Source organism: Notolepis coatsorum, assembly GCF_963971535.1.
Source record: "Notolepis coatsorum genome assembly, chromosome: 6".
Taxonomy (NCBI): Eukaryota; Metazoa; Chordata; class Actinopteri; order Aulopiformes; family Paralepididae; genus Notolepis; species Notolepis coatsorum.
Window position 1 is genome coordinate 172,054,182 of NC_140170.1, and position 13,683 is coordinate 172,067,864.

Below are 13,683 nucleotides of genomic sequence, written 5' to 3' on the forward strand. Positions count from 1 at the left end.
ATTTAATACTGGGGTGTATTCATTAGTACTGAGGTGTATTCATTAGTACTGAGGTGTATTCATTATAGTACTGAGGTGTATTCATTAGTACTGAGGTGTATTCATTAGTACTGAGGTCTGGGGTGTATTCATTAGTACTGGGGTGTATTCATTAGTACTGGGGTGTACTATCTAATACTGGGGTGTATTCATTAGTACTGAGGTGTATTCATTAGTACTGAGGTGTATTCATTATAGTACTGAGGTGTATTCATTAGTACTGAGGTGTATTCATTAGTACTGAGGTCTGGGGTGTATTCATTAGTACTGGGGTGTACTATCTAATACTGGGGTGTACTCTTTAATACTGGGGTGTACTCTTTAATACTGGGGTGTCTAATCACATGTTATTAGATTACAATCACCTGCCGTTTGCCTACCAAGATGTCCACGATGACGATGTAATCAAATACTATAGAGTCTGGTTTGGGCCTGGATAAGATCCAGTATCAGTGTGGGTATCGGTGCAGCCCGTTCCCTCCTCCTGAGCATGCAAAGCCAGTGGTACCGGGTCACATAGAGAGATGCACAGCGCTGTGCTCCATCACGGTGTCAAAGACAAAAAAGCATTAGGATTACAATCTAATACCTTCTTCAATACATCTGCATTGATTTGCAGTCTTTGTTGGCACACAGTGATAGTAACGTGACAACACGCCGCCCGGCACGTGATGGTAACATCTCTTACCTACCTCTCACTGAATGGGATTTGGGTAAATTGCATCAACAAAAGCTTTAGGAAGACAGGTGCGCGGTCGGCGGGGGTATGATGAAGCGGACGTTTGGCGTTGCCATGGTTGAACTCGAGAAAAGCATCTAAGAGGGCAGGGAACGATGATTGATTGGATGTGATCCAATCAGGTACAAGCACGCCGGGTACTTACTGTACGTGCCTGGCAGACCTAGCTATCACTGACCTGCTCATCGACCTGCCCAGCTGCTGCAGAGAGGACACACTGTGGAGGGGAGACCACAGGGCATCCAGCTCCCCCTGCAACATGGAGTAATCCACGGCTCTGCTGCTCCTGGCGGTCAGGGTGGAGCAGACCACGGAGGGAGCACGGGGGGGGGGGGGGGGGGGGGGGTGCATGGTCAGGATTGGCAGTGGGAGTAGGTTAGTCATTCAAGTAGGGTTCAAAGGGAGGGGTTTTAATTCTTATATTTCTTATATTTCTTATATTTCTTAACAGATTATCGGGATGATGCAAAGCTATATCCTGTCATTTAAGATGCTTTGTTTGTGTGTTTGTGTGCGTAGTCGCGTGTATCCATGATCCCGGCGTAGGCTGTATGATGCAGCATTTTTCTCCATTTCTTTTAATTGTCAAAAATATATAAAATGGAGTTGCTTTGTTTTGGTTTCTGACCTGTTACTACACGTGGCTCCTGGTATCCTAGCCTGGTATGGACATAAATATGAGATAGATATCAGTAGCGGTGTATCCCGTTCCCTCGCTCCTGAGCGTGCAAAGCCAGAGAGACCAGGTCACTGCACAGCCCTCTGCTCCGTCACGGTGCCAAAGACAAAGAGCATTAAAGCGACACGCCGACATGATGGGAAATGAGCTTACTGCCTTCTCCAGAAACGGAAACAGAGATAGATACCAATTTCCTCTCTGTGCGTTCAGTAGAAAGCTAGCCTAGTTGACCACAAATGAATGGAAGTGAATAGGGACCAGCTAGCCTATAGCTTAAAACTCCGGGAGAGGTGGTTTTTGGCCAACAGCTAGGCAAGTGGGAGAGTGCTGGGCCAACCCGTATCCACCACCACATCTGGGATCCAGGAGATGGCGCCACAGGAGACGATCTTCCACGCCGGCAATGGGTTCTGCTGAACCGTTTAAGATCTGGGGTTGGTCGCTTTAAAGCATCATTAAAGAAGTGGGGCCTGGCAGACAGCGCTGCATGTGAGTGTGGAGACCCTGAGCAGACTGTTGACCACATCCTGACCGTCTGCCCCCTAGACAAACCACCCTCGGAAGCCAGCCTCTTTGATGTGGGACCAGAGTTAAGGGCATGGCTACAAGATACGGAGTTGGACCTCTGACGTTACACGAAAGAAGAAGAAGAAGCTAGGCAAGTGGTCCGTATCCGCTAAATTAGTGTCCATCTTCTGGTTTGACTCTGGAGAAGACGGTAAGCGCATTTCCAATAATGTGTTCTTTTACGATTCTAATACACCAGCCCCGTTCAAATGCAACACCTCTGCGTCTTGTTTTGTAGTCTTTGTTGGCACACGGTGATAGTAACACGACAATACGCTGTCATATGATGGTATTTGGGGCGTAGATGGACCGGCATGTATTACGCAAAACTGACATGTGGCTCCCTTTTACTTAAATCTGCACTATGTAACATTTTCATAGAAAAAATATTGCTTCCTTAGTCCTAGATTATATTATATTAGATTGCATTTATTGTCATTGCACAAGTACAAGTACAGAGTACAACTAAATTAAGTTGGCATTTAACCCTTTCACTACCACACTACAGAAGGTTAACCCTTTACTATCACACTACAGAGTTACTATCTTGCTTTAAGACATTTATTTTATTCCAGACCCAGGGAGACCCAGGGGGCCAGCCAAAATACGAGTCTCAGTCGAGTGAGTGAGTGAGTGAGTGAGTGAGTGAGTGAGTGAGTGAGTGAGTGAGTGAGTGAGTGAGTGAGTGAGTGAGTGACTGACTGACTGACTGACTGACTGACTGCCTGCCTGCCTGGGGGACTGACTCCCCATACTTGAAACATGCATGCCTGAGTGTTCTAGCTACTGACCAGACCAGAACATCTGAGTGTTCTAGCTACTGACCAGACCAGAGCATCTGAGTGTTGTAGCTACTGACCAGACCAGAGCATCTGAGTGTTGTAGCTACTGACCAGACCAGAGCATCTGAGTGTCGTAGCTACTGACCAGACCAGAGCATCTGAGTGTTGTAGCTACTGACCAGACCAGAGCATCTGAGTGTTCTAGCTACTGACCTGACCAGAGCATCTGAGTGTTCTATCTACTGACCAGACCAGAGCATCTGAGTGTCGTAGCTACTGACCAGACCATCATAGATTTCATTGCTTTGTTTCCTTTTGCATCTTTGCTTAATTAACACGCATTTGACATTATTTATTCACCCTTATCAAAGCAAAGATACGGCCTGGGGGGGTAACGTTAGCTTTAGCTTAACTTAATGTCAGTGATGGTGATGGATGCTGGCTGCAAAAGCAAAAGCAGGCCACGATTTTACATCTTGACTTTCTTTAGCATCTTAGCAGCAAAGCACACAGGGGTGGGTGGTTTTGCTGCTTTAGTGGCTTAACCTTAACCTGCTAGCATGCATCTGAAGTGACACTGAGTGTTAGACATAGGATATACGGTACACATAGTTGTTTAGGGATCATCCCTATGTTCCCCGGGTCCTATGTTCCCCGGGTTCTATGTTCCCCGCTTTGATTGATTAATAGATTGAAAATTGTATTAATTTTTATTATTTTATTAATTATTAATGTCCGCCTTGTTTTGAACGGTTACGCTTAGGCCCTCTTTCGAACTGGTTAAGGTTAGAGTTTGGAATCAGGGCTGGTGGTCTAAAATTTTCAATCAATCAATCAATCAAAGCGGGGAACATAGAACCCGGGGAACATAGGACCCGGGGAACATAGACATGCTCCCCTTGTTTACATTTATCATACGTATATCCTGATTCCCCACAGACATGTATCCGGGTTCAGCTTGTCTAGTCTTGTTTGCTTGCTGTTTTCGCGTATCCTTTTTTGTCACAAAAGTCACATACTGCAGTTTTAATAGCATTTGACTAAATTGTGTGAAAAGCCCGAGGAAAGTTGGTGATTTGTAGGGGCATGAAATGTGCGTTTGGCGTCGCTGGTTTGATGAAAACCATCTAAGGGGATGATGATCGTATGGTATGGTGGTGTGGTGCGGCCGGTCCTCATCAAGACGTAAAGTCAGATATTGCAGAGTTTACCACCAGAAAGTTACACTTGATTGGCTGACAAAGTCGTAAATTACAAGTGGTGACCTTTCACCCTTTGTGGCCTAAAAAAAAAACGACAAACGATGCTTTATTCCATACAGTATCACGAGACGTCATCAGAAACATCATGTTGACATAATGTGATTTGTAAAACGTTTAACCAGCTGCATGAAGGTTGAATTGAGCTGAATCTGCAGCCTTGGATCTAATCGGTTTCCGACGTTCTGACGTCACTAGCTAGTGCCCGGGACGCTATCACATCATTGTGACATCATCATTTCCGTCATGTGATACATTTCTGACTTGACGAGGACCCGATGAACGCACCACAAGCGCCGGCGTGGCACCACAGCCTCCAGGAAGACAGGCCTCTCACTGACCTTCTCATCGACCTGCCCAGCTGCTGCAGAGAGGACACACTGTGGAGGGGAGACCACAGGGCATCCAGCTCCCCCTGCAACATGGAGTAATCCAGGGCTCTGCTGCTCCTGGCAGTCAGGGTGGAGCAGACCACGGAGGGAGCACGGGGGGGGGGGGGGGGGGCAGGATTGGCAGTGGGAGTAGGGTTAGTCATTCAAGCAGGGTGGGGTGGGGCAGTTAAATCCTTATATTTCTATTATTTCTACCTCTTAACAGATCAAGATAACTCCATTTCCATTTTATCTTCTGAGATGATTTGTGTGTGTAGGTGTGTGTAAGTGTGTGTGTGTGTGTGTGTGTGTGTGTGTGTGTGTGTGTGTGTGTCTGTATGTGTGTGTGTGTGTGTGTGTGTGTGTGTGTGTGTGTGTGTGTGTGTGTGTGTGTGTGTGTGTGTGTGTGTGTGTGTAATGTGGCAGGCTTCCCTGTGTACTTGTTAGGTTGCTGCCCTCTTGTGTCAATTTACCAAAGTTGTACTTTCATTAAACATCATTCAAATCTGTGATTTTGATTCAAACAAAAACATGGCCTGTTAAGGTACATTGATCAGGTATAATGGGTCATTTGCAGCGTAGCATTGAATTATTCAGAGATGATAATTGATTAACAATTCACTGGTACCACTATTACACTGTCAGTACAGAGTCAAGTACTTAACTATTATACTGTCCTTAACTATTACACTGTCAGTACAGAGTCAAGTACTTAACTATTACACTGTCAGTACAGAGTCAAGTACTTAACTATTACACTGTCAGTACACCAAGTACTTAACTATTACACTGTCAGTACACCAAGTACTTAACTATTACACTGTCCTTAACTATTACACTGTCAGTACAGAGTCAAGTACTTAACTATTACACTGTCCTTAACTATTACACTGTCAGTACAGAGTCGAGTACTTAACTATCACACTCAGTACACCAAGTACTTAACTATAACACTGTCAGTACTGAGTCCAAGTACTTAACTATTACACTGTCAGTACTGAGTCCAAGTACTTAACTATAACACTGTCAGTACACCAATTACTTAACTATTACACTGCCAGTACTGAGTCCAAGTACTTAACTATTACACTGTTAGTACACCAAGTACTTAACTATTACACTGTCAGTACTGAGTCCAAGAACTTAACTATTTCACTGTTGTCAGTACACCAAGTACTTAACTATTACACTGTTGTCAGTACACCAAGTACTTAACTATTACACTGTTGTCAGTACACCAAGTACTTAACTATTACACTGTCAGTACTGAGTCCTAGTAATTAACTATTTCACTGCCAGTACAGATTCCAAGTACTTAACTATTTCACTGCTAGTAATTATTCCAAGTACTTAACTATTTCACTGCCAGTAATTATTCCAAGTACTTAACTATTTCACTGCCAGTACTCCTATTACTTAACTATTTCACTGCCAGTACAGATTCCAAGTGCTTCACTTCAAGTCTAGGCTGTGTGTGTGTGGAAGAGGTCACACTAGGTGGCTATGTAGCCAGCAGGTGGAGGCAGAGCCCTGACCTCCCAGTCGCAACCTCCCAATCTCCACACCAGGGACAAATTACCCCAATTAGTGGGAAACGAAAAGGCCTGCATGTTTAGAGTCAGGGGAGAGAGGCAGACAATTGAACAGGCAGAGAAACCCCAAGGACAACAACACCAGCAGGCCTAGTATCATTAGTGTTTGTGGACTGTTTTTGTTGGAAGTATATTTGGAAGATGGAAGATTTATTTTGTTCATTAAACCGGTAAACTGATGTCACTGCCCTCTCTGTCCACATGCCCTCCTCAAACAATTCCTTCCAATCCCGTTATTTTCGTGGAACAATAGAAATGTGTTCTCCATTCTTCTCCATTACAGAGATCTAACACGGGACATCCTTCTATGGAAATGTCCTTCTATGTTGGACTCTTCTCCATTAGAGAGATCACGGGACATCCTTCTATGGAAATGTCCTTCTATGTTGGGAAAGAGGTGGTGCTGATCCAACATCCGACACATCTATGTGTCTCTATGATTATGGTTAACCCTCCTGTGTGGTTCTTTCACTACAAAACATATTGTATTTTCCTTATTTAGTGTAATAAACATTTAAAATTATAATGGTCCATTTCATGTATCTGCACAACACCCCCCCCCCCTCCCACCGCCCTCCAGGAGGCTAAAAGGGGTCATAAGTCAAACTTAGACCATTTATTTTGGGCAAATATGAGACATATTGGTATTTCCTAGTAAACACCGTATTTTTTCAAACCAGCCTCTGCCAATGGTGGATCACAGACTACATGTCATGGTCTCTATGTTGCACTCTAGTGGTGTTTTGGTGGTAAGTACACCATGGAGCTGTACTACATGTTAGAGTATAGGCCAGAGTTTATACAGTGCTCATTAGCACAATATTAACCCTTTCACTACCACACTACCAAAGGTTAACCCTTTCACTACCACACTACAGACAGTTCACCCTTTCACTACCACACTACAGAAGGTTAACCTTTCACTACCACACTACAGAAGGTTAACCCTTTCACTACCACACTACAGAAGGTTAACCTTTCACTACCACACCACTGAAGGTTAACCCTGTCACTACTACACTACAGAAGGTTAACCCTTTCACTACCACACTACCGAAGGTTAGTCTGTTAGTCCAGTTAACCGTCTGTAGTGTGGTAGTGAAAGGTTTAACCTTTGGTTGTGTGGTAGTGAAAGGGTTAATTCAACTTGAGATGATACAAGCATGTCTGTCAGCTACATTAAATTAGCAGTAGCCTACTGTCTTCAGTGTAAATGTGTAACTGCTAATATTAAAACATTTTTATTTGAATTTTTTAATTAAGTTTAAATAATCTGAATAATTAAACTGCTATACTGTCTGTTTACCTCACAATATGTGTTATCAGCCAATCTCTTAATTTTAGATTGTTTTGTAATGTCGGATGAAATATTTGGCATTTTTAATAGTCCGTTTTTTATGTAGGCCTATTCTGCAGGGCTACACCATGCATGACTCTGTCATGTACTGTAGAGCCTAATTCATATGAAGTGATTTCATGGACACAGATTTTGCTCAAATCCAGGACAGAGGATTTTAAATGTATTTTGGTCCAGTACTCTGCTTAGGCCTAATTTATGTCTGTGACCAATTAGTCTCTCTCTTTGTCAAGATGCAGATAACAATCCTAGAAGGAGGTCCTTGCCTGAGTTGGAAATATGCACCACATGGTTTTCATTGCCCTGTTCTGTTACCTGCTTCACAATCTGGGCTTTGAATATTGAAGGGTCAGGAAAAATCAAATGTCAATATCACGTTCTCTCTCTCTCTCTCTCTCTCTCTCTCTCTCTCTCTCTCTCTCTCTCTCTCTCTCTCTCTCTCTCTCTCTCTCTCTCTCTCTCTCTCCCTCTCTCTCTCTCACCTGAAAGTGCTGAACTGTGTCTTTAACTATGCATGCAACACTCCAAGGGTCTATCAGCGCTTACTACCACAGCAGTCAGCAGCTTCTCCTGTGTGTGTGTGTGTGTGTGTGTGTGTGTGTGTGTGTGTGTGTGCATGTGCATGTGCATGCATGCGTGTGTGTGTGTGCACATGCATGCAAGCGCGTGTGTGTGTGTAAACAAGATGCAACATATTTGTTCCTCTTTCCTTGATTCAGTAGCGTTTGTTTTCCTTGTTGAAATGATCACTTCACCAAAAAAACTAAAACAATACTGATTCATCATAATCTCCCGAAACTGTATCAGTTTGGAGTTTACCATCTTGTGATGTCATCAGAGGGACACGGAATCCTTGTGTTGATTAGAGACATTTCGACTTGACAACATGAACATCTAACATTCTAAGGGCGCGTTCACACCTACCCTGTTTGGTTCACTTTAAGTGGACCATGGTCCCTTTAGATCAATAGTCCGTTTCGTTTGTACAGGTGTGAACACAAACCGAACTATTTTGAGGACCAAACAACCGAACCATGGTCCTCTTGACAAGTTGGGACTCGGTTAGTTTCAAAGTGGACCATGGTGCGTTTGCTGTTGGTGTGAACGCGATCAAACTTTATATAGCACCTAATCTAGAGCAAATGAGTGACAGACGCATAGTGGCGGTTGGCGCGTGACCCAACTTGACAGCGCCAAGTGACAGCTTGCGCGCGCCCCAACTCAAATGAATGACAGGCGCGCGGACAGTCTCTCTCTTCCTCTCTCTCTCCTCTCTAGACTTGCGCCGCGCGCGGACAGCCTCTCTCTCCCTCCCTCTCTCTCTCTCTCTCTCTCTCTCTCTCTCTCTCTCTCTCTCTCTCTCTCTACTCTCTAGTCGACTTGCGCCATGCTCGTAATAGTATCTCTCTCATTGCGCTGTCGGCAACTGTTTACGTTTGTGAGTGCTATAGTCCAATATAGATGAACGACTTGGCGACTGTATGTCCTTTGTTTACAAATTAGATCCGCACCAAAAAGGGTAGTGTGAACGCAGACCAAAATCAAACAATGTATAATTTTCACATTTGGTCCACCAGAAAGTCCAGACTTTCAGGTGTGAACACGCCCTAAATGTTTACTTCCTGTTGCGGGGTCTGCTGACAGGAAGTGACCTCGGGTCCAAGCTGTTCACTTAGCAACGTAGTTCCACGGCCTATAAAGTAGCTCATTGAAACCAGGAAGAGGGACAGAACAGTACAGACCTTGGAGGGATAACAACGGGTGGTTTTATACTCTATACTCTAGTGAACTAAAGACCACAGCAATAACAACATAGTAACAACATCGTGGACGATCAACTCTACTGATGACCGGGACTAAATAGAATTCAGATATATTATATGTGTAATGAGTCTTGTGTTTCGGCCAATTTCCAGTGCCTCTGGAATCAGCACAGTGCATATCCGTTTGGGAAATTAAAGGAACACGCCAACATGGGAAATGAATGAGAAATCTTCCCCAGAGTCAAACAAGATGATAGATACCAATTTCCTCTCTGTGTGTTCAGTAGAAAGCTATCCGGCTGCAAGATAGCCTATCTTAGCACAACTTAATGGGAGCGGTTACGGACCCCTAGCCTAACTTAAAACTCCGGGAGAGGTGTTTTTGGCCAACAGCTAGGCTAGCTGGTACATATACACTTCCAATAATTTGTGCTAAGCTACACTAGCTTGCAGCTGAATAAAAGGAAATTGGTATCTATCTTCTTGTCTGACTCTGGAGAACATTTCTCATTAATTTCCCACAATGTTGGCGTGTTCCTTTAATCAATAAAGTGTACAGCGCGTCCCTTTGTTTTGGGTTTCACTGTGATCTGGTGTCTTGCGCGGGGGCAGGACTTACTTGCGCGGGGGCAGGACTTACTTGCGCGGGGGCAGGACTTACTTGCGCGGGGGCAGGACTTACTTGCGCGGGGGCAGGACTTACTTGCGCGGGGCAGGACTTACTTGCGCGGGGCAGGACCTTACTTGCGCGGGGGCAGGACTTACTTGCGCGGGGCAGGACTTACTTGCACGGGGGCAGGACTTACTTGCGCGGGGGCAGGACTTACTTGCGCTGGGGCAGGACTTACTAGTGCGGGGGCAGGACTTACTTGCGCAGGGGCAGGACTTACTTGCGCGGGGGCAGGACTTACTTGCGCTGGGGCAGGACTTACTTGCGCTGGGGCAGGACTTACTTGCGCAGGGCAGGACTTACTTGCGCGGGGGCAGGACTTACTTGCGCGGGGGCAGGACTTACTTGCGCGGGGCAGGACTTACTTGCACGGGGGCAGGACTTACTTGCGCGGGGGCAGGACTTACTTGCGCGGGGCAGGACTTACTTGCACGGGGGCAGGACTTACTTGCGCGGGGGCAGGACTTACTTGCGCTGGGGCAGGACTTACTAGTGCGGGGGCAGGACTTACTTGCGCGGGGGCAGGACTTACTTGCGCTGGGGCAGGACTTACTAGTGCGGGGGCAGGACTTACTTGTGCGGGGGCAGGACTTACTTGCGCGGGGGCAGGACTTACTTGCGCGGGGGCAGGACTTACTTGCGCGGGGCAGGACTTACTTGCGCGGGGGCAGGACTTACTTGCGCGGGGGCAGGACTTACTTGCGCGGGGCAGGACTTACTTGCACGGGGGCAGGACTTACTTGCGCGGGGGCAGGACTTACTTGCGCTGGGGCAGGACTTACTAGTGCGGGGGCAGGACTTACTTGCGCGGGGGCAGGACTTACTTGCGCGGGGGCAGGACTTACTTGCGCGGGGGCAGGACTTACTTGTGCGGGGGCAGGACTTACTTGCGCGGGGCAGGACTTACTTGTGCGGGGGCAGGACTTACTTGCGCGGGGGCAGGACTTACTTGTGCCAGGGCAGAACTTACTTGCGCGGGGGCAGGACTTACTTGCGCTGGGGCAGGACTTACTTGCGCTGGGGCAGGACTTACTTGCGCCAAGGCAGGACTTACTTGCGCCAGGGCAGGACTTACTTGCGCCAGGGCAGGACTTACTTGCGCGGGGGCAGCTGGTCACTCAGAGACTGCTGTGTGGCCCTGAGGTAGCTTTGGCGGCGCGAGGTGGTTTTTGGCGAGGGTTTGGGGCTGCCCTCCGAGTCGTCACTGTCCTCTATGTCACCCATGGCCTTCACGTAGCTGCCGCTGCGCATCCGTCGACACGGGATCTCCTGAGGTCCCCCCCCGCCGCGGCCCAGCGTGCCGCTCCAGTCGCCCTGCGAGGAAACACACGTTGAGCTTTTGGTGCATCGGGGAAAGATTTAGGTCACACCCATCAGTGTTGTAGTTACTAAAATGTCATCTCAAGATTAAAGGGGCACTGAGAAACGGTGTTGATTCAATTTGCACATAATCTCACACGTATCTCTAGATCTCTATGACATCACCGATGACATCACTGGAGGACATATTCAAACCCATTAACTCTCGATAACTGCTCAGAGCTTTTGGATATGTGTGGGATTATGTGCAAATTAAATTGGCATTGCTTTTCTGTGACCCTTAATAAGTCTAGCTTATACTGTAGACATTTCTATCCAGGACATCAACTGATTGTGGTCTGATTCTGTTTAGAAGAGCAGATGGTAAACTCAAAATACACAAAGAAATATGCTGCTTTGCTTAAAAAGAATGCCAACAATAACCCTGGTTCCTTCAATGCTGTATCGATACTCCATCATCACTATTGGAAATGCCACATGTTTCCAGGTTAAATTGAATCTCACGCAGCACAGGGTTTCATCTCAGGGACTATAACGTCATTCCTCTGTTCACACTTATACACATACATTACAGTAAATCACACCCAAGATGAACCCTTTCACTACCACACTCTACAGAGAACCCTCTGTCGTGTGGCACTTGAAAGGGTTAACCTTCTGTAGTGTGGCAGTAAAAGGGTTAACCTTCTGTATTGTCACAGTGAAAGGGTTAACCCTTTGGTAGTGTGGCCGTGAAAGGGTTCACACAGGCAGGCGTACTACTACTCACCCCTCTCCCCCCGACCTGCAGGTAGTTGCAGGTGAGCTCCTGCTGGCACGACTTGGACTTGAGCATGGACCTGTCTAGGGTGGCCGAGCCCTTCTGGAGCACGTGTCTGGGCTGGCCCATGGTCAACGTGGACCAGGAGCTGCCTTTCATGAAGTCATTATCATTCATCACCATACTCATACCACCACCACCTCCTCCTCCTCCTCTTCCTACTCCTCCTCCCCCTTCTCGTCCTCCTCCCCCTCCCCCTCCTCCTCCTCCCCCACCAGGCCCAGGAAGAGCCTGATACTTCATTTCAATGTTGCTCTTGGACGAGCTGATGGTGTTGTAACCGCTGTGGATGTATCGGCTCTGCGTTCCCTGGCTGTCGTGGCCGGCGGCGTGACGGTCCAGCGTCATCATGGCCGCCGCAGGGTAGTTGCCCTGCGTTCCCTGGCCGTCGTGGCCGGCGTGACGATCCAGCGTCATCATGGCCGCAGGGTAGTTGCCCTGCGTTCCCTGGCCGTCGTGGCCGCCGGCGTGACGGCCCAGCGGCATCATGGCCGCCGCCGGGTAGTTGTTCACGTCGCCGCTGTCCAAGTCGTCGGAGCTCCAGTAGCCCGACATGTTGGAGCGCGGCCGTCGCTTGGCCGTCCCGTCCGACTTAGTACCCCTGTCTTTGCTCTTGGCCCGGCGGTTGTGCTTCCCCCCCTCTTCGGTCCCGGACGAGCCCCCGCCGCTCCCCGCGGAGCGCCCGTTGACGTTCCCCTTCATGTGGTGGCTCTCCATGGACTGGGACTTGGCGAAGAGCTTCTGCACCGAGTGCAGCATGTAGCGGATGCGCCCGGGGCTGTCCGTGCGCTGCTTGGCGGCGGCGACCGTCGCCGTCCGATGGTACTGCAGCGTGCTGAAGCCGTCGCGGCCTCCGGGGAGCTGTTTGTCCAGCTGCTCCAGCAGATTGGGCGGCACCTGGTTCTTGGAGGCGTGGTGCGAGATGGTCGCGGAGCCGCTGGTGATCATGGGCATCCGTCCACCCGTCCCCGACATGCCCATCCCCAGGGACATGGAGGTGCTCATGGTGCCGATGTTGTCCCCTCCCGGTGGGGAGAAGTCCGACTGATCGTAGGAGTTGTAGCTGACCCTGGCACCGCTGTTGGACATCTGGTTGTTGAGCGGCAGCATGCAGTCGGGCGGCAGGGAGCCGGGGTGGCCCGGGGGATAGTGGTGCGGGTCCATGGGGCCCGGGGGGTAGTGGTGTGGGTCCATGGGGCCGTAGTGGTCCATGCCGGCCTGGTTCATCAGGTAGGGGCTGCGCTGCAGGGTGCCGGCCTGGTGGGGGGCGTAGAGGCCCTCCGGGGGCCCCGCGTTGGGGTCACAGGACTCCGAGAGGTGTAGGTTGCGGTTGGCCCCCAACCCTTTCATGGTCGTCGGGAGGAGGGGGGGCCCGGCCCTCTCTAAAACACTCCCTGAGAGGGGAGAGACGGACGAGCTCCAGGGAGACTCCTGAGGACAGAGAGGGAGAAGGGAGAGGGACATAGGGGAGGGAGAGAAACGGGGGTTGGAGAACAGAGACAGAAGAGTAAGAGGGGTTGGGATTTGAAGACGAATACTCACATACCCTACAACATAGAGAAGCAGACAACAAAACAGTCTCACACTGTAGGCCTGCCAAGGAAAGATCTTCAAGAGGACGAGGCGCCTTCCCGCCCAGCCCTCCCACAGTGAACATCTGTGGAGACACAGCAGCACATGGGACAATGCCACGCTGTAGCGAGCTAGTGGGTCAGGGAGTGCATT

At 48.5% G+C, this 13,683-nt stretch overlaps 1 protein-coding gene across 1 annotated transcript in view; it reads right to left on the reverse strand.

Annotated features, from left to right (window-relative positions):
• Nucleotides 1–13,308, reverse strand: part of dlgap4b (discs, large homolog-associated protein 4b) — a gene marked incomplete at its 5' end in the record, with an annotated part of 98,935 nt that extends 85,627 nt beyond the window's left edge. The window contains 4 exon segments of the mRNA XM_084316867.1: nucleotides 4,407–4,505; nucleotides 10,915–11,132; nucleotides 11,908–12,336; nucleotides 12,472–13,308. Of these exon segments, the coding sequence (XP_084172993.1) occupies nucleotides 4,407–4,505; nucleotides 10,915–11,132; nucleotides 11,908–12,336; nucleotides 12,472–13,308 (1,583 nt within the window).
• Between the last annotated feature and the right edge of the window lie 375 nt (nucleotides 13,309–13,683).